Raw genomic sequence first — 21,734 nt, 5'->3', positions numbered from 1 at the left:
TTATAAGTTAATACAGTCTTATAATAAATAGTGCCGAAAACAATTATTTAATTGCAAAAACACTTAAAACTCCAAGACCAGTGCAGTGAAACACATAAGACGTCTAATAGCGAGCACTTCGCTCAGAGAACGGCAAGTCACACGAACCGGTAGTACATAAAACATCGTCGCCGAGCCGAGTGTACGTCATCGTGCTACACCAGCTACGAAACAAGTATCTGCCGCTACGTAGCGACCTACGCAATACTACTGCTTAAACGGACCGCTACGCTCCACTAAAGACCACGGGCGAATACAACTTTAAGAATCAACATGGAATCGCAATTACAATTGTTTTTTGACAAAATAAAGACAGAAATGAACAACCAAACTAAAGAAATTTTATCACAAATAGACGAAAAATTAAAACCTCTAGTCCTCGAAATTGAAGAACTAAAAAGAGATAACAGTAATCTAAAAAACAAATTGGAAATATACGAGCGCAAAGAAAGGAAGAAAAACTTAATAATCTTCGGCATTAAAGAAATGGAACAATCACAGAAACAATTATTAGAATGGACAGTCTAAAAATTTAAAAATGAAATGCTAATAAATGTTACCAACAGGGATATTGACAACATTTTTCGAATTGGAAAAGGGGAGAAAGGTAAGCCCAGACCAATATTAATATCCTTTACAAATTATTGGTTGAGAAATGATCTACTAAAAAATCAAAGAAAATTGAAAGATGCTTACATCACAGAAGATTTCCCCAAGGAAGTACTAGCAATAAGAAAACAACTACAGGAAAAAAATGATGGAAGAAAGAAAGAAAGGAAACTTCGCGGTAATAAGTTATACAAACTAATAATCAAGGAAGGTAAACACAGAAACCAGAAAAACCGCAAAAGAAAAGAATTGACATCACTAGAGGTAGCACAAAATCCGCGAAAGCAATACGCTTCATATAACAAAAAAACTACAACGAATACAAATCTCATCAACGCTTTCGATTTGATACGCTGCAGATCAGATTCATTTCCATCCTCATCAAAACAACAAAACACAGGAGAGCACAGTAGTTAGCAAATAGCAATCGGCCACGAAAACAACCCGCACACAAAAGAACAAGTAAGTAACCATAACATTAGAAAAACATTTCCCAACCCGAGTGGTCTTCGTGGGAAATTAGACCAATACCCTCCATCTAAAACGTACATACAAAATTGTAAGACTAACCCAAGAAACAATCTACTAAGGATATGTATATACAATGTAAGATCCTTATCATCTTATGAAAGGTACCTAGAGTTATCACACGCTCTTGAAAACATCATTTTCGACGTAATGGGACTCTCTGAAGTAAAAAGGAACAACTGCAACATCGAAGAGTACACTGACCATATATTATGTTACATAGGAGAGACTAAAGGCTTATACGGAGTCGGATTCCTTATAAATAAAACTCATAAAAACAATATAGTATACTACAAAGGAATCTTGGAAAGAGTAGCCCTCCTACAGTTAAAATTCGCAAAGCTATATCTTTCTATCATACAAGTATATGCCCTAACTGAGAAAGCACCGAAAAACGAAATAGAAATGTTCTATGATAACATCAGAACGGCTCTCGTACTATCGTAGGGTACTATACTCATTATAGGAGATTTTAATGCAAAAATAGGAATGCCGAAAGAACATGAATACCCTATTATTGGCAGATATGGTTATGGTAAAGGAAATGAAAGAGGTGAGCAACTTATCTCATTTGCAAATGAATTCAAAATGTCAATAATGAACACATACTTCAAAAAAAAGAGAGTAGAAAATGGACGTGTAAATCTCCAAACCAATAAACAAAAAATGAAATCGACTTTATATTATGTAGCAAACCAAAACTTATTACAAATATCGAAGTTATTACAAATATTAACTTTGTCTCCGACTATAGACCCCTACGCGCTACATTAAACATTGGAACTCAAAAGAAGAAAAGAACAAACTTTAAAACACCCGACCACACTAGAAGAAATAGAACTATATATCACACAACTAAAGAAATGTTTATCAGAATTCTCGAATTCTGATAAATATTTCCTTGCTCGCAAGGAAAATAAAACACAAATAATGTACAAACATATTACGACACATTGGAAAAAGCTATTACTAAGGGATTAAATTTAAAACTAAATACAAAAAAGTCAAAAAATATCTTAAATGACACAACAGAAAGCCTATTGAAAAAAAGATCAGAACTTATAAAAACAAAACCTAAAGATAGAAAAATAAAACTAGAAATGAACTTAGTAAAATATTCAAAGAAACAAAAAAATCAATTAAACAAGACTACGAAATATATAGAAAAAGAATAATAGAAACCAATCTGGCTAAATATAGAAGTACAAAACTGGCAAAGAAAGAATTAATTTCACATAAAAAATTGATACAAAAACTGAGTAGGGGATCAATAGAAACGAATTCAAGAATAGACATACTAGAACAGGCTACTGACTACTACAGGAAGCTCTATAAATGTACGGATGGACACACAGAAAATGAAATTCTCGAGTACTCAAATGTTACCGACACTGATGTTATGGAAATCAAAGAGACGGAAGTTATAAAACAAATGAAATTGAATAAAAGTCCTGGTCCGGATGGAATCACGACCGAAGCTGTAAGCATAGGAATACCCGCCATAATAACTCATCTCACTCGACTTTTCAACTTAATATTAACCACAGAAACCATACCCTTGCAGTGGACTATTTCAGAAATAGTACTGTTATACAAAAAAAGGAGACCCTCATAATATAACAAACTATAGACCCATTAGTCTAATGTCTAGTATTTATAATCTGTTTGCATCAATAATACTAAGCCGGATCACAGAACGCATAGATGCCACCCAACCCAAAGAACAGGCTGGCTTCCGATCCGGTTTCTCAACAATGGATCATATACATTCGGTCGAACAAATAATTGAGAAGTACAAAGAATATAATAAAACCCTCTACATAGCCTTTGTGGACTACAGCAAAGCTTTCGATAGCATTAGCCACACAGCCATCTGGAATACTCTAAATAATCTAAAGGTCAACTCAAAATACATAAAGATAATAAAAAATATATACATGTTTATATATATATTTATTACAGTGTTTGTAAAGTTAAATTAGAAATTAAAGGAAAAGACATCAAAATTGAAAGAGGAGTCAGACAAGGAGACCCACTCTCTCCTAAATTATCATATATATATATATATCATATCATAGCCATACTAGAAGAAGTTTTTAACAACATAAACTGGGTGAATAGAGGTATTATGATCAAGAAAGATTTCTTAAGTCATCTTCGATTTGCCGACGATATAGTCATCTTTAATGATAACACAAAGCAACTGGAAACTATGGTTAATCAGTTACATGAAGCAAGTGCCATAGTAGGCTTGGAAATGAATTTTGAAAAAACGAAAATTATGACAAATGGTCTATCAGTACCAATAAGCGCCGGATCACAAGCACTTGACTTTGTGAATGAATATATATACCTAGGAAAGCTAATATCCTTCAATAAAATAAGTCATGAAGAGGAAATAAACCGACGAATAAATATAGCCTGGAAAAAATATTGGAGCCAGAAGGAAATTTTAAAAGGAAACTGCAGCTTAGAATTCATGAAAACGGTAATGGAAACCTGTGTTCATCCAACTTTGTTATATGGCTGCCAAACATGGCTGTTTACGAAGAAAATACAACACTTAATTAGGACATGTCAGCGCGGAATGGAAAGAAGCATGCTTAAATTAAGGAAAATTATTAAGATACATAGCCAGAAGATAAGGAAGAAAACAAAACTAACTGATGCCCTAAATCAAGCATTAAAATTAAAGTGGCAATGGGCCGGACACATTTCCAGACTAACAGACGCTAGATGGAGCATTCAGACCACAACATGGAAGGGACCTGCAGGAAAGAGAAATGTGGGCAGACCATATAAAAGGTGGACCGATGAGATTAGAGAGATTGGCGGAACAAACTGGCACGAAAAAGGAAAAAATAGAAAGGAATAGAGGAGGCCTTTACCCAACTGGGATCCATTTGGAAATTACGAAGAAAACTAACATAGTGCATGCATTATAACTTATTAACATAAAAGTTAATAATAAAATAATCATGTTTGTCGACTAACCGTACTAACATTAAAATGTAGAAATCAAATGGAAAATCATTAATAAAGGCTTATAATCAATATTATTATTTATTAAAAAAAATAGTATTTCATAATTTTAAATTAATTAAAACTATGAGAAATTAAATTTAAATTAAAATAAATTAAAGTCCTATGGAAAAAGAGCTCATCAAATAAATCATTGTTAATACATTAGAACTAAAACGATTACAATTGCAAAATTAGACATATTACACATATTAGCGAAAGCTAGTACATAACAGAGTGTGAGCACATAACAGATTGCTGTATTTTTCTTTTGTAGCTATGAAGGTGATCAGAGAAGATATCAATAGCTTGGCCACCCTTAATATAATTACCATCGCCATTAACAGTGCAGTTATAAACAGCGTTGTAAGTACTTGTAATTCTGTTCAAAAGAGAATTGAGGCCCAGATTAGACCGTGCTGGACTCATTATAAATGGGGTGTATTTCTTGGACCTGGGCAGTCTTCTTGGAACAAAAATGTTTAATTTTGAAATTATATAAGGACTGTCGATTGTGCTGTTGACCAGTTTGTACAAAAATTTAGCATCATGCATTTTTCTGTGGTTATTTAAGGAAACTAAACCGAAGCATCGCAAACGATCTTTATAGTTTGGGAGTTTCTTGGCCTAATAACATGAATAAGATAGGTGCCATAAAAATCTCTTTTGTACACTCTCCAAGCGCTTATTGAAAATATCGTAGTGAGGGTTCCATGCGACACTGCAATACTCCAGAGAGCTACGAACTAAACAGTTGTATAATAATATTTTATCTACACCCATGCTTTAAATCCTCTATTAAAGACTCTGAAACAGTTAGCTTATTGCCAACATTAAAACACCCAATGTTCTAATAACCATTACATCATCCAAACGAGTGTTGTAACTTAAACTCCCTGACGCTTCTGACGAAGAGTCTTGAAGCTTCTCTTTACAATGTTGTCAATATGTACATTGAATCTCAGTTTACAGTCAAGAGTGACTCCCAAATCGCAAATATGATCGACCTCAGTCAACGGTGCGCAGTTGATGTTGTATGACCTGGGTATTTTTGTTTTCTTTCTCGTGTCGTGTCGTGAAGCTTATAACATAACATTTCTGATTATTTAGGGACATGCCATTTATACTACACCATCTGCTCAATCTATCCAAATCTCTCTGCAGCAAAACACAGTCATCAGACGAGTTGACCGGTCTGAAAAATTTTAAGTCATCCGCAAACATATAAAATTTAGAATTTTGAAAGCAAGTTAGAGGAATGCCCAGCTATTACCACTTTAGATTTTCGATCCACTAAGTATGACCTAAACCAGTTTAACAGAATATCGGACAACCCACAGGACGAAGGTTTCTTCAGAAGGGACTCGTGATGTACTCTGTCAAAAACCTTGCTGAAGTCAGTATATATAGCGTCGGTACAGTCGCCATGGTCCACTTCCCCAATAACGTCTTCGACAAAAGAAAACAGATTAAATACGGTGGATCTAGACTTTACAAAATCATGTTGTTCTAGGACAATAAACTGTTTGAAGTGCCAGATAAGTGTAGGATAAACTAGCTTTTCGAAAACTTTGTCAAAAATGGGTATGAGAGAAATGGGTCTATAATTTGTTGCTCTTGTAGCATCACCATTTTTATATAACGGCAGGATAAGAGACGTTTTCCATGTCGTTGGGAATACACCAGTTTCCAAGGATTTGTTGAAGATAATGGAGAGTGGCCAACTCAAACCACTGGCACATTTTACTGCAAAAATGGACGGTATTTCATCCGATCTGGCGCCCTTACCAGAGTCAAGTCTTTTTAATACTCGTAAACCTGATTTTTAGTAACAGATATTGACGCCAAAAAATTTGAGGTGAAAAGTAGGTAATTGGTCTCTGTTGTAAACTGATGAGAACTGAGTGGCAAAGATATCACAAATTTCAGGTCCATTTCTTGCAGTGCTGTCATTTAGAGTAATTTGAGCGGGAAAATTAGTCTTTCCTCCTCTCTTAGATTTAACAAAGTTCCAGAATAACTTGGGATTAGATGACAGGGAACATTCTAAGTTCTTTAAGTACCTTCCGTAATTAGTTTTATGAAGATTATCACAACGTTCACGTAACTAGATCTCTAGGGTTATTATATTTTCGATATTTTATTCTGTATTTATATTTTTCCTTTATATACTTACTGCTGCGGGGTCGGCTTTTTGGTACATATTTAGATATCAGAAATCTCAGAGTACTGTAGAATACTTCTACCATGTCATCAACTGTAGAACAATGCTTAAACTTAGCATTCCAATTAACATTATTTATTTCATTCAAAATCTTCGCGTAATCCGCTTTGTAAAAACGAAATTTAAAGTCGCGGCTCGCGGATAGGTTTTCTACGCTAGTGAGAGAGATATAGAACTCAACAGGAGGATGTAGCGGATCGATTGCAATTAAAGGCTTTGGGCATATTAGTTGTGATAAAGGTATGGAGCTCAGTAATAAATCCAGTGTTTTACCCTTATAGTTAAGACATGAGTTGTATTGACTGAGATTGTTCAACGATATGAAGTCTTTAAGCTTATTTTGAAGCGAACTGTTAGAGAATTGCGGAGTTAGAGCATGAGAATTAGTTTTCTCCCAGATTACGCCACTTAAGTTAAAGTCGCATAAGATGAGAGCGTCACTAGAATGATTTTCTAAGATGTGATTACTATTGATGAGAAACGTATCGAGTATATGAACTTAAACCGGCGGCGGAAGATAAACACCACAAATAAGTAAATCTACAGGACAGTTATTTTTATCTCGTACTTCAAGTTTAATCCAAAGGTCCTCGCAATCCGATTCAAGCTCAAATAAACGTAAGGATTTTAAGCGCTTGGAGACTGCAATCAAAACGCCACCTCCTTCCTTCTTAGAATGAAAGCCACGACTCTCGCGATCTCGCCTATATACATTATAGCGATCGTCGAAAATTTCGCCATCGGACACACTGTTATTCAGCCTAGTCTCTGTGAGAACTAATATATCATAGTCGCAACACACTATGCTATTAAACAGTTTTATTTCTGAGCCCCCTTACATTTTGGTAATATAAATTAAGATTAGATGTAGTGCCCTTTAGTAAGTAATAATTATGGCAAACATAGTGTTATAATGACAATTGATTTAGGATATGTATACTTTTAATATGAATATAATTCGACTGCTCGTTCCTGCGCATGAATATACGTCCATCGCGAACCCACACATATCTATATTGAAGTTCTTTCGCCTTGCTGCGGACTGCGGCGTGGAGGGCCTTGTTTTCGGGGGTAATTAACTAATTATTCCACAGCAACATGGATTTGTAAATAAACGCTCGACGGAAACTAACCTTTGCGAATTTCTAGATGAAGTAATGGATGCCTTAAACAATGAATTCCAGGTAGACACAATTTATACCGACTATTCAAAGGCGTTCGATAAAATTTCGCATGCTCGACTATTATTTAAACTTGAGCGTATCGGTATTCAAGGAGATCTTCTAAGATGGCTGGAGTCGTATCTCCGTAACAGAACACAAGCGGTAGCTGTTAAAGGATTTATTTCTAGTTTTGTCCCTGTTACATCGGGCGTTCCTCAGGGCTCTCACCTTGGCCCATTGTTATTTAACATATTTATTAATGATGTTTTGCAATCTTTTCAAAATTCTAATATTTTACTTTATGCGGATGACACCAAAATATTTAAAATAATAAAAGAAAAACAGGACTATGTTGACCTACAAAGCGATTTAATTGAGTTAGGAAACTATTGTTCCGCTAATGACTTATACCTCAATGTTGACAAATGCTGTATGATAACATTTTCGAGGAAAAAAATGCCAATTTTCTTCAAATATAGAATAAACAATAAACCCCTTAAAAGGGTGTCAGAAATAAAAGACCTTGGGGTAACGCTAGATTCGGCTCTCTTATTTGAAAATCATATAGACAATATGACAGCAAAAGCTTATAAAATGCTTGGTTTTATATTCAGACAGGGAAATGACTTCAAAAATATTCATACTTTTAATCTTTTATATAATGCTTATGTCAGACCATATTTAGAATATGCCTCGACTGCTTGGAACCCACGTTATACAAAATATATAGATGCTATAGAAAGTGTACAAAATAAATTTATTAAAAGATTAAATTATAAGTTTCAAAATTGTAATACTCCTAAATTTAATTACCTATCTTTACAACAGCGTAGAGAATACAGAGATCAAGTTTTCCTTTTCAAAATATTACATGACTTAATTGATTCCAATCGTATTTTAAGTAACATTAAACTTAACTGTCCAAAACATTATACACGTTCTATAGATACATTCTTTATCCCTGTTCGTAGAACTAATTATACTAGCAATTGTTTTATTATAAGAGCATGCAACACTTATAATAATAATTATAGTCACTTAGACATTTTTCATAGCAGCTATCCAACTTTTACTAAAAAAATTAAAGAATATCTTAAACATTCTTAAAATATGTCCAACCGATAAATTTGATAAATTTTGTTTCATTTGTATTTTTGTGTACTTTTTTCGCCTTATGTTTAATTGTATATAAAATCGTTATATTTTGTATTATATTCACTCCTACTTTGTTTATATTTAAGTGGAAACTTTATTGGCTTGTGTAATATAAATTATGTGTTACAATGTGTATATAACTTAAGCTGTTTGTTTTCCAATAAATAAATAAGTAAGGTGTTCTACCACGTATATTGCGTTCTTCTTGTCGGAGGCAATCCCCAAATGACTTGAGTTTAATTTGTCATTTTTGTTGTTCTTATTATATTTTATAGTAGCTGCAAGGAATTCATCGCGCATACGCGGGCTGTTGAATTTTAAAAGTATAGAGCTTGGGCGGGGGCTTGTATTATTCATTTTGGCCAATCTCGAGCAGTAATGGATGTTACTTCGCTGACGGGATATTTAATTATTTTTCCGAGCGAACGATGTTGTGAACGAAGTTGAACGATGGTGAGCAAGTTTTCTTGTTTGTGCTCGGGTACACATTGTAGTTCGATATTAGTTGACCTCAACTGCTGGTCCAACGGAGAGAGCCGCGATGAAACCAAGTTGTAATTTTCAAGTAGTGTTTCATTTTCTTTTTTCAAGCCTTCCACCACTAAGGACTGCGCTTTCTGTACTTCATTAACTTTTTCCAGTTCATCATTAAAGAACGATATCGAAGCTTCAAGAGACGATACCGTTTTCTGTATATCTAATAATTGAGGCATAAATTGAAGCTTATAAGATGTTAGAAGCTCTTCGCGAATGATGTCACAAATACTACTTGCTGTTAGGCACGAGCAGTTAGCCTTGCTGCGGGCTTTGGTGCGCTGTGGGATCAAATTATCTTGATGTATTATAGACTGTGCCGTGCGCACTGGCGTATCAGAATTATCACCGCGCTTACGTTCCTTGCTGTGGCAGAGGACGCATACCCAGTTAGCTTTACAGTCGTTTGACAAGGCTTTGTACTCCTCTAAGGTGAAATTTAAGCATGAATAATGGTAATTAGCCCCGCACCTTGAGCAATGCAATACTAAATTATCTTCTAATTTATCAAGGCAACCATGGCATTTTCCTTGATAATCCATGTTTGATATCTGTTAAATTCACCAAACGGCAAGACTATGGAGATGTTTTTATTTCTAATATATAAAGGATTTGTCTCGTCAGCTGATTAAGATACCGGTTGCTATTATATTATATTATTTGATATCGCTGCAACAGTAATTAACACACTGCTTTGTAGTTAACGTAATGATGATCGGTTAAATGAACGATTACTGTTTGCGAGCGAACTGGTATCAAATGTATTGCCTCTGAACAAAGTATAGTCACAGTGTAGGTATTAAGAGAAAAAGGCGCGCCGTGCATATCGCGTCGCTTACGCGATTTATGCAGTGACTCAGCACAGTAATGTATTATGGTTATTATTAGGGACAACTTACAGTTTTTGAGTTTAATCACAATAAGTAACACTATAATTTTACCTTTAAGGATTTTAATACACCAAAACACACACTTTAAACCGTATTCAATTTCGAAATAAAACTTATTATCGTAGTATTTAGAATAAAATGACGGAGCAAAACGAGTAAGCAGCTGTCCGTTCGAGCGCGCGCGCGTATAATGCCAGAAGTTAACTATCCTAATCTGTTCTCTAAGCCAAATGTTTTTTGTCAATATTAGTAATTATTAGATGTTCTACTTACTCGTGGCCACGCGCTAAACCTGCACGATACAGCGCTAGAAGGGAAGATGTTCTACATTTTTGAAACCGTGCGCTGAACCTACGAGAACCTCGGATTCCGATATCAATATTATTGAAATCATAATTTTGCGCACCGGCCAGCTTGTATTTCAAAAAACAAAATGGCGCGTAACCGAAAATCACGACGATTTGCTATAAAATTTATCTCTTTCGTCGATAAAGAAGTTTCGCTTCAAAAATTGTTCTATTGCAACTAATATTTATAACTTTTACAGTGTGTTAGTTTAAAACATAAATATAAAAAGTTTATTCAAAGTGGTCGCCATTGGCTGCAATACAGTCCTTTAAATTTTGAGGCCAGTTAACAATAAAAGCACGCACTCTTTCCATGGGAAAATTCTTCACTGCCAATCGTACGGATTGTTTTATGGACTCCAAATTATCATGGCGTTGAGGACAAGCCATACTCTATAAAACTAACCAAAAAATTAGGAAAATGATAGTAGTTAAAAAGGCCATCCCTGCAACTTCCTGCTAATTCTTTACCTAAATGCTTCAAATTGTACTTATGACGATTATGAGAAAATATCAATTTGTGATATTTTGATGTCTTCGAGCTCAAGAGTTGCTGTGCTATGATTTTGAGCTATTCGAGCTGAAGTCTGATAAAAGTTAAATGAACCCTTTTTTATAAATTTTAAACCCGTAATTACTTTTGAATGAATGAATGTTTTGAGATTTCTCAAAATCTACCGGTCCGAATTGTATTCAAAATCTTAGTTTGGTCCAGCCCTTTCGAATGGCGCCAACCGCGATGAAATCGGTCGAGCTATTCAATAGTTATAAGAGATTTACATACATCTATACACACGTACAGACCGTAAAGACACCATCGCGTCAAGATAAGATCATTTATTTGTAGTCATGGGTATACATAATGTTTCAAATCACAATAAAAGTTCTCCATTCCTTGCCCGCATGCTGTGGCGTACAAATAGTAATTATTAATAACAAGTCAAACATATATATTTATACACAATGACAGTTAATTGATATATATATATATCAATAATTGAATATTTTGAAATAACATATAACAAGTGAAATTGGTAAAAAGAAATTAAATTAAGTAAAATGATATTTAAAAAAATGTTAATGAGTGAGTGTTGTATCTGAAAAGAAGTCTTTTATGGAATAGTACGATTTTGTCACTAGCACATTAAATAGTTTCTTTTTAAAACACGTCAACTTAAGTTAAGTGATAGTTGTAGGTATCTTGTTAAATATTCTCGGCGCCATTTCAAGAACACTATTGTACATCGAAGCTGTGTTGCTGCCATGTAAACGTAATCTATTCTTGCTTCTCAAATTAATATTGTGGATTTCAGATGTTCTGACAAATGTATCAGGGTTAGGCCCGACACTGCGTCAAGCGGGTGCGGGCGCGGTTTCATACAAAATTGCTCCGTCGCGCGGGCGTCCGTCACGGGGACGCGCGCCCCGCCTCCGTACGACGGAAATTGGCGCGGGGGCACGCGCGGGAGCCCGCCAGCGGTAACACGTACGGACTACGGACTTGTTCAGTCAATAGCGCTAGCTGATCCGGGTCGTACGCACGTTCTTAGAAAAATGGCTTTCGACACCGAAAGAGTTATTGTGGAAGTACAGTGCCACCCTGTCATATGGGACCAGTCGAATGAACTTTATAAAGACCGGGATGCACGAACAGCGGCATGGGTAGAAATTTGCAAATAATTGTTTGAAAATTTTGAAAATTTGAGCGACGCTGAACAAAAATCAACAGTTGTCAATGTAGTCAAATGTTTTACTATTATATTAATGGTAAGTATAGGTACTTACATACTATTTGTGTTATCAATGTGTAGGTAATTACAACAAATCTACGGGTAGGTATTGATACTTATTTTAGGTACAAGGTTACTTTAGACTAAGCTAGAATTATATTACTTAATTATTATTGTGTCATGTCTCGATACCTATTATCCCTGTTTAGCTTTGTCTACTAATATACCTAAAGTAAAGGGTGTTTGTAAGGATGGCGTGATATGTCTGAATAGTCACAAAATTTGCACCATCTGACGCCTTCCTGACACACAAGTAAAGGATGGATGAACAAGTTTGCCTTTACTTCATACAGTGGGATGGAGGAAGTCTCAAAAAATACTAAGATCTTGCCACGACACCTTACCATCCGTGACGAAATAATCAGCGAATTATCGCGTACTGTATACGCTTCTCTTTGGGTGTTCCCAAATCCATAGTGAATGTCACGAATATGGCGTGGTGTTATGACGACATCGTCGACATTATTATCATCTTGCTTAGATCTAATATAATAATGCAGAATACATATCGCTTTAATAACACTAATGGCGTTCTCTTTTGAAAGGTTTAAAGGACGATGAAGTATTCGAAATTTGTAGCCATGATACCAAAAGTTGATTCAATATAACGTCGCGCTCTTGTTAACCTATAATTAAATATTTTTTTCTTATGGTCCAAATTGAGAGCTCGAGCATATGGCCGCATGACATAGCTAGACAGCCCAAATGCTTCATCTCCTACAATAACGTAGGGTAGTGGTACGGTTGCTGCAGTGTCGGTTGATTTATTGTTGTGCAGCACGGGTAACGCTTTTGCAGGAGGTATATCCAGTAAGTTATCATTCATTTGTTGAAACAAGCGGCTTTGGGTAAAAATTGAAGAATCACATTCTTTACCCTGTACCCCTACATTTATGTAGGTAAACTCATAATTTGCGTTACACATTGCAAGTAGGACCATAGAATAATAATGCTTATAATTGTAGTAAAGTGAACCGCTGTGAGCAGGTTTTATAATACGTATTTGTTTCCCGTCTATTGAACCTATACAGTTGGGACAATTAGCTTGCGTCAAAAAACCATATGCTATCTCTTCCCATCGCGTACGTGAAAACGATGGCATGCACTCTTCCTTCAACTTTTCATTTATAATTTGACAGACTTCTTTCACTATTGTTCTCATTGTGGTTATTCCAGCTTGATACGCCAGGTGTAGGTCCATGAAAGTATGTCCGCTTGTCACATACCTGTAATATTTTTTTAATTGTTTCAGTCATAAAAGTGCAATCACGATGGAAAACTGCAAGAGATACATATATGAAAGTGAAAGCAAGTAAGAAAAAACTGAAATCTGGTGCAGGCGCTAGTACGAACAAGAAATACATTTTTTTTCAAATGTTAACTTTTTTAGATTCGAACTCAAGTAATGAAGCAGATGAATCTATAGAAAATCAGTGTGAAGATCAAGACTCATCAACAAATGCAATAAATTATAATAGCAGCTCAGTACCCAGCACCAGTACCAGTAATTCAAATCTTGAACGGACAAATAATACAGAGCCAGAATCATCACGAAAACGTAAACGTCAAGTGTCACCAACTGCTTTTGAAAAAGAATTGTTGCAATGTGTTAAACAAAACAATTTAGATTCTAATGACGAAGACTTGAATTTTTTTAAATCTTTAATCCCAACAGTTCAAAAATTGTTATTTCGAAACAAAGTGTTAGAAGCTTTAATCGACATCCAAAAAGAAACAGTTATTACTCTGGATGATTTACCATCAATTAATATAGGTTTATCAGAAACGCAAAATACAACTAGCACGATTGATTTAAGATCACTTAATATCGGAACAGAAACTCAAAACACAGATACAATAGAATATTAATTAGAATTATATGAGAATAAAGACTTCAAGAATATTATTAAGACTGCTTTCGTAAGTATTGGTTTTATTAATAACAAATAATACCTTTAACACATTCAGTGCCATTGACACGCCTAGCGTGTCCACACTAATTCTTATCTGCATGCCGCCAGCACGCCGGGCGTGCTCACCGTTTTTCATCTATATCTCAAAGATTAGACAATATTATTGTCCGAAAGACTCTGAGCATAAACTTTCTGCCGTAAGCTAAAGTATTCTGAAGTGGTTCCAGGATCTGATATTTTTTAAGGTTCATCAAAAATAATCTATTATGTAATGCCGCGAACATACCAGGCGTGTTCATCTCCAGCAGTTCTCAATCTTTTATATTATTAGGTCAATTTACTACATTTATAATGCCAATAATAAAATATAGAATATTTTTTATAAGTTATCATTTATTTTATTCCTTGGCACTTAGGTTGAACAAAAAAGATAAAATAAATTGCATAAAATATTTACCTATAATGTACCCCTTTATGTACCTAATTATAAACGCTTATCAGCTGTTGTGTAACTCGGATCTGTTTCCTTCTCTCTCTTTCACCAATATCTTTTCATTCATCGGAAGAAGACAAAACCCTGCCCTGGTGGATGTGTCGACTGACAGCATTGCATTGAAATATAAAATTTGATTGTATATATTACCTAGGTGGTTAACATTAGATATAAGGTGTGAATTTGTTTAACTCTGAAAATTCTTTCAATTCAAATGTAATCCGATAAACTTTTTAATGTGAAAAGTATTAGTTTATCGGATTAAATTTGAACTGAAGTTCTTGCAAAGTTAAAAAAAATGTTAATAATTAGTATTGTATTAAAATAATTATGCTATGTAATAATAATAAATATTGTAAGAGTTAAAAAAACTGTGATTATAAAAGTGATTTATGACCAAATAAATAATGTTAATTAGTAATAATAATAAATATTATACGTGTAGGTAAAAAAACTGCTTATAAAAGTGATTTTTGACCAAAGAAATAATATTAGTTATTATTAGCAAAAATAAAGATGATGAAGAACAAATTAATATTTTTTACTTACCGCAATGTTATTGCCCGCCTTTCCATTGGTGATATGACTGATGTAGATTTTACTCTTAAATTGTTCACCTTCAAATATGGTTCGTTTCGAAAATAATTCGTCATAGATCTGTACCGATACTTTAAAATAATTGTAAAATGAATTTTCATTTTCTCTTAATATACTGAACTTTGCAACAAATTCCCCGCACAGCAACCTAGATTCAATAAACGGGCTTACTGGCTGTCGTTTCTTTTTTGCTACGTAATAATACAATAAGTTCTCCATGGACATGACTATGCACGCCGCTAAAATTGAACTAGCGACACTGCGATAGACGGTCTCCCCCGCAACCCGCCCGCGTGTCCTCGCGCGTAGACACGCGACGGGTGCCCGTCGCGGTCGCCCGCTTGACGCAGTGTCGGGCCTTAGTTTTTACAAATAATGCTATTTCATAGATATATAGAGAGGTCAAAGTAAGAATTTTAAGTTGGTTAAAGAAGGGTTTACAACTATCCCTTATTTTAAGACTACACATTGACCTAATGCAGCTCTTTTGGGCTTTAAAAATTATATCTTTTTCGCATGAGTTTCCCTAGAAAGTCAAGGAAGCTTCCTTATAGAATAGCAGGGAAGATCTTGTAAGGTCGAGATCTGATGAAAACTCGATTTTCGCAAAAAAGGGTGGTTCCCGATTTTATAAAATTTTTAAGCGGGAAGTCAAAAACATTTTGAATATTCAGTATTAATAACCTTGGGAGGCGCAATTAAATCTTCATAATTGTATCAGGGAGCACCTCTTCTGTCCTCCTCTTCCTTTTAAAAAAAGTTTTTATTTTAACTTTTATTTGAACTATCAAGATTATGGTACACATGGTTAAACTGAGTTAACGACCATTCAAAATTAAAACGCAAATAACTCAAAACGTCATTTAATCACCACTTGTATTGTATACCTTCTGTAACATTTATGTATCTAAGTGTATCACAGACAACTTACACTAACATATATGTTATATCAATATTTCAACAAACAAAATACAAACACTGGCAACAGAGAGCAAAAAAGTAAAAACAAGCAATGAACAAAAATGCAGCTACCACTATCAAGTAGTCATCTAATACAAAGAAAAGTAATACTAAATTTTAAAGACAATAATTAAAAAATTTATCTACAGCTATAGGATTGGTCCATAACCCTGAGAGAACCGAGACTATAGTTATCTATGAGGTAGACCCACAACATGGTTAAATGATGTTATTATAAAAAGCTTTACTGATTCATATCTAGGTAAGAAACTGGTTTTCATACCCTTGAAAAGCGAATTTTAGCACAGGTATAGGGACTGTAGATAAATACGACCGAATATAACTAGGTATCAAACACGCATTATGGCACTCGGCTACGCCTTCTTTGTGTTTTTAACACCCGTCAATCATACAATAGTTATATAAAAAACTCTAATGAGTACAAAAAATAAATGAATAAATCTTACTTCTATGCCTTACAAAGTAATTACACTAGTGGTATGTGATGACGGCCATTTTGACATACATATTAATATGTATTCTAATAAGTAAAGTAAGACTGAAGATTTGGTTACATGTTTAAAAACGTAAGAGCGAACAAGACTGTGTGACTGGTATCTTTTACAAACAAACTGCCATACAGAGTTATTTTGATGGATCTTCATGCGCTATACTATCAGGTATACCACACCAAAATTACAACTTGTTTTTCTGCAGGCAACATAGGTTCAGAAGTCAAAATATTTAGCAGATTATCGGTAGAAAGTGATGTGACTCTTCAAACAATAAGACAAGACAGATTATGTTTCGTCAATTAATGCACCAACTCAAGCTTCTATCAATTAAATTTCTTTATTACATATTCACATAGCAAATATTTTTGAGAAAATAACGCTTTTTTTATTTCATAGAATAGATAATCTCTATTCTATTGTTTTTAAGATCATGTGTATAGGATCAAAAGGGCCGTCATAACGTACTCCTAATTGACGACTTAACTAAATAGATCAAGTTTGACAGAGTGTGCACAACGGTGGGGTCAACGGAGGACGCAGGGCTCACAGGAAGTAGAGCGTCTCGCTGAGCGAGTAGTGCGGCGGGCTGTGGAGGCTGTTGCCGGCGAGGAAGGCCAGCTTGTGGGCGTACTGGCACACGGACGGCACGCGCACCTGGCTCGAGCAGTTGAAGTACATGTGGGTCAGCTTGTACGTGAGGCGCTGGATCTGGGGTTACAACATATTATAACAATCTGACGCAAAAACATTGTGGACAATTAGTGCTTTACTTGTTTCATTAACTTTGCAGTTTGGCACAATCAGTCATCATAATTGTCTGTAATTAACCTTAGAATTAAGTTATCTTGTATTAATCCTTTTTTTATGCTAAAAAGCAAGAATACTAAGTGTGTAGAAATAATAAGGTCCACAGAATAAATACTATGAATTAAATATTTCATTAGATTGTTTTACATGGTACATGAATAATATCTATGGAACTGTTAGACAAAAAAAACGTATCAAAGGAACACAATATTATACTCTTCATCGGGTTTAAAAGCAACGAGAGTAAAAGTAGTATATCAGATTGAATCTGGAAAGTCTTACCCGATCCGGCGGCAACCCTGAAGTGTCCTCTATCACGTTATATGAAGTGGGCGCAATGGTTCCCTCGCGCACGTTCTGAGACACGAGGAAGAAATCGTATCTATAAATATAAAACATACATTAAAATGTGTTGTTTACAGAACTAATTTCAATAAATATTATCTCCTTCATTAACTCTTAGAAGAGCAAGTATGTACATTTGCCTTGAGAAATGTTGAAAGTATAATACCTAGTTACTTTGTATATTATAAAATCTGGTTTATTACCAAATTAAAGCATGTAAGCTGTGTCATATTTACATGTGAAAAGTGTTTAATCTCACGTATATTCTGATCCAGAAAACTTCTGCTACCTATAACAGTAAAACCCGCTTAAAGACGTTTTCACAAAAACCATATTCAACCAACAAGACGTCTTAAGCGAGAAAGTGTATTATGGGGGATGGCAAATAAAATGTATTAATATTATGTTCTGATATTAATATAATTTTAATTGCATTGTATAAATTATTATTTTGGTTTGACAGAAAAATTTTGATGCATAACATTAACAATATTTTCAACATAATTTAACTTTTGCAGTGCGTCTTTTGCTTTGATATAAAGAAGCTGCAAGGTGTCTTAAATCACTAACAGCTGATAATGCCTGCGAGTGACAAAATCAGAGTCTTTATTATTCTCACTTAGGGCTCCTCTTTGTGTATCATTCACATTGTCAATAAGATCTTCAATTCATTTAATGGAAAAAAAATGTTAAGAAATGTATGTACATGTGTTATGTTGCAGAGACTGGACTGACAGTTGTGTCTACCAAGTGGAGTGATGGGTCTCTCACCGTTCCGGCAACGTGACGACGTCGTCGATGACGGTGCCGGGGCGCGGGTTCTCTCCGGAGCGGCCGCGGTCCACAAATATGCGAGTGTTGATTCGCTTCGACACGATGATGTAGGCCAACTTGAACTGGGGTGTTCCGTATATTTCCGTCAATTTCTTCTTAATTTCGGCAACCTGTAAAGTTGCACTTAGTAAGAAACTTAATAAATACTTTAGTATTCTTTTTGATATCATTTCTAATATACTAGATACTACTACCGCTTCGGAAACAAATGGCGCTCTGAGAGAGAAGAAGCGGCGCAAGAAACTCTCCCAGCATTCTTTTTTTTGCGCTCTTTTCAATAGAAATATACAATATTATACCGTCATTTCTATCGCTATAAAATAATCATAATCTAGTCCGAGGCTGTCCGATCACTTAGATATTCAGCTGTGGGGTAAGGATGGTGTAGTAGTATTTACGACAGAGCCATTTTTTTATAAAACATTTAAATTTATTTATAGATACTTATAATATTAATAAGCATACTTCTGAATGTCCACAAGTACTCATTATTATTACATTAACAATCAAAATCTCCTAGTAGACTCTCAAAAGATGCAGTACCAGTAAACATGGAAGCATTTCTGATGCTTTAATAGAGCAACTAACAGTATCCCGTGGTGGGCAGAGGTAAGTTTCGATCCTGTACACGTTTTGCTCTAGATTCGTATGTAAATGAAGCTCTTTTGGCTCTTCATTTAAATTAAATTTCCCACATATTAACTTTGACTTTAAATGTCAAAGTTTTACATGCCTATTTATTCTATGGTGACAGCACTTTGCACTATGTTCCTTCTTTAACGGTATTCACTGTGGTTTTATGTAATTGAAAATTAACAAGGATTATTTGTAAAAGAAATAATATTAATCATTTTAGATTATTAAAATATAAATTGGAGCAAAAGCTTTTAATGTTGTTTCTCTTTACAGTTTTGGAAATAATTGTAATGTCTGAAAGTGTAAAAGTTTGAAAGTTTTATGACAAAATAAATTTCTCTTTACAGAGCAACAATTAAATAGTTTTTGTTTCATTATAAAACATATTTATGACACGTATTCTCCTAACATTTCCCTAGAACGATAACAACACCATAACCGGACCGGAGCCGCGCGCCGACTATAAGAGAGATAACTTATAACTCTCTTCGACTCCTCGCTTCGACGTTAGCTATATTGTTCTACCAAATCCAAAATATATCTACTACTATTAAAAGTGATATCTATGTATATATGATGAGCATTTCCCTAATCCAGAAAGTCACAGTACGAATTTGTACTGTACCCACAGTAAATTCCCAATTACTTGGCTCAATGACATTCTTAGTTCGTTCACGGGACGTCATGTGTCACACGAGACTCCTTTCTTTACTCATTTTTTTGCGGAACATAAGTGATATTATTTTTTAAACATATCGATTTTCAAAGTGAGTTTATGTGCAATGTGCATTCTTTTTTATAAATATTATGCTGATTCATTTTCATTTATATATTAAATAAAACTTATATTACGTAATAATAAAAAAAAATCGAGTTACATTCAGTAGGTACCTGTCCTTTGCCATTTAAAAAAATACCGAATTGAATTTATCTTTACACATTGCAGTAAACATTTCTATATCAAATAAATCAAAATAATCACTTTATTCATGTAGGTTAAGGACTCACTCGGAAACAATAACAATTTTAATATTTTACATACATTTGAAAAAGGATTTCGATTGAATGTGTTAGAGCAATTAGAAATAATAAAACACAAGTATAACATGTTTACATTGTTGAATGTATAAACAAATAACGTCCCTTCACCATTGTTACGTATCTCTTCCCGGGGTAATACGTCACAACAGCCGATTAATCACAGCGCGGCATTTCATTGGACGAAGGGGTATAAAAGAGCGGTTTGGGGCTCATTTTATTCAGTCGCGTGCCAGAGTTTGTCGAGTCAACACCTCCTGACGATACCTCGTGTAGAGTCTCAACACGTGACGAATTGTTTAAAGACAAAGATTGGCGGAATCAACACTAAAGAAAACTTAAAACAATTGAATAATTATGGATTTCCGCAAAGTAACGCCTACCTCAATAAATTTTCATAAATGATTGTTACAAGTACTTACTTCGTGGCTGGACACATATGGTATTTGTCCATCACCGACGCCATCTCGATAAATGAATATCGTCCCCGGTAATGTACCTGCAGATAATAACTTTGTTCATTGCTACATCACTGTTGTTGTGGTAGTGACCTTGTAATCATGTTTGTTAATGTATTATTTATTACAGTCTACTGACTACTACTTCAATGTTAATCAGTTACTTCTGAACATGACCACCAACTCACTATTGATCTTTTGGGAGGTGTTGGCCACGTACCAGTCGTCACGGTTATCCGTGGCAAGCTGACAACATTAAATATCACGTTAAATAGTGAGAATGTAAATGAATAGTTTCCATTTAGCTCGGGCCTACTATTAACTGACCGTTGCGCTCCTTGTACTTCTTGAGCGCGGTGGCGATGTTGAAGCTCATGTGCGCGGACAGCTCCTCGCCCGAGCTGTGCGCGTTGACGGCCGAGTAGTACTGCGTCATCTGGCGGTCCAGGGTGGCCACGAAGGCGCCGTAGCTCTTCTCCTTGCAGCGCGTGTCGTGGCACACGTCGTAGCCGATCACCAGGAGCGTGGGCAGCGGGATCTCCACCGACCACGGCGCACCGCCCAGCTGTCGACCAACACGTCATCAGGGGCGCGACATTGTGACTGGCAGCGGGCGCCACTTTCACTTACCTTATACACTTACTACAGAGGACCATAGTGCAACAACTGACCTTACAATTCATCTGGATAGCAACCTTCGTTGCTATGGACATGGCACTCTTGCTGGTCAGGTTTCTGCCGCAGACTACTTGAGTGGGGACGGCGCGGTCCACTGTACACTTCTTCTTGATAGCTTCATATCTAATTAAAATATTGATAAAGTAAGTATGACCCCCTA

At 35.2% G+C, this 21,734-nt stretch overlaps 2 protein-coding genes across 3 annotated transcripts in view; one reads left to right on the top strand and one right to left on the bottom strand.

Annotated features, from left to right (window-relative positions):
• The first annotated feature begins 312 nt into the window (after window positions 1–312).
• Window positions 313–18,763, top strand: LOC126970778 (uncharacterized). The gene is made up of 3 exons (XM_050816851.1): window positions 313–448; window positions 13,553–14,220; window positions 18,653–18,763. Exons 1-2 carry the CDS (start codon window positions 313–315, stop codon window positions 14,167–14,169), a joined length of 753 nt encoding a protein of 250 aa, XP_050672808.1. The 3' UTR covers window positions 14,170–14,220; window positions 18,653–18,763.
• LOC126970797 (piwi-like protein Siwi) overlaps window positions 16,151–21,734 on the bottom strand; it is a 30,768-nt gene continuing 25,184 nt past the window's right edge. For both annotated transcript variants that reach the window (XM_050816903.1, XM_050816902.1), the window contains exons 13-18: window positions 21,568–21,697; window positions 21,224–21,461; window positions 20,861–20,937; window positions 18,702–18,874; window positions 17,868–17,967; window positions 16,151–17,486 (exon numbers count right to left, since the gene is read on the bottom strand). In XM_050816903.1, coding sequence (XP_050672860.1) covers window positions 17,322–17,486; window positions 17,868–17,967; window positions 18,702–18,874; window positions 20,861–20,937; window positions 21,224–21,461; window positions 21,568–21,697 — 883 coding nt within the window. In that variant the 3' untranslated portion in view covers window positions 16,151–17,321. The remainder of the gene's footprint in view (window positions 17,487–17,867; window positions 17,968–18,701; window positions 18,875–20,860; window positions 20,938–21,223; window positions 21,462–21,567; window positions 21,698–21,734) is intronic.

The sequence above is a fragment of the Leptidea sinapis genome, chromosome 22, assembly GCF_905404315.1.
Source record: "Leptidea sinapis chromosome 22, ilLepSina1.1, whole genome shotgun sequence".
NCBI lineage: Eukaryota > Metazoa > Arthropoda > Insecta > Lepidoptera > Pieridae > Leptidea > Leptidea sinapis.
This window is presented reverse-complemented; position numbering and strand designations above follow the sequence as displayed.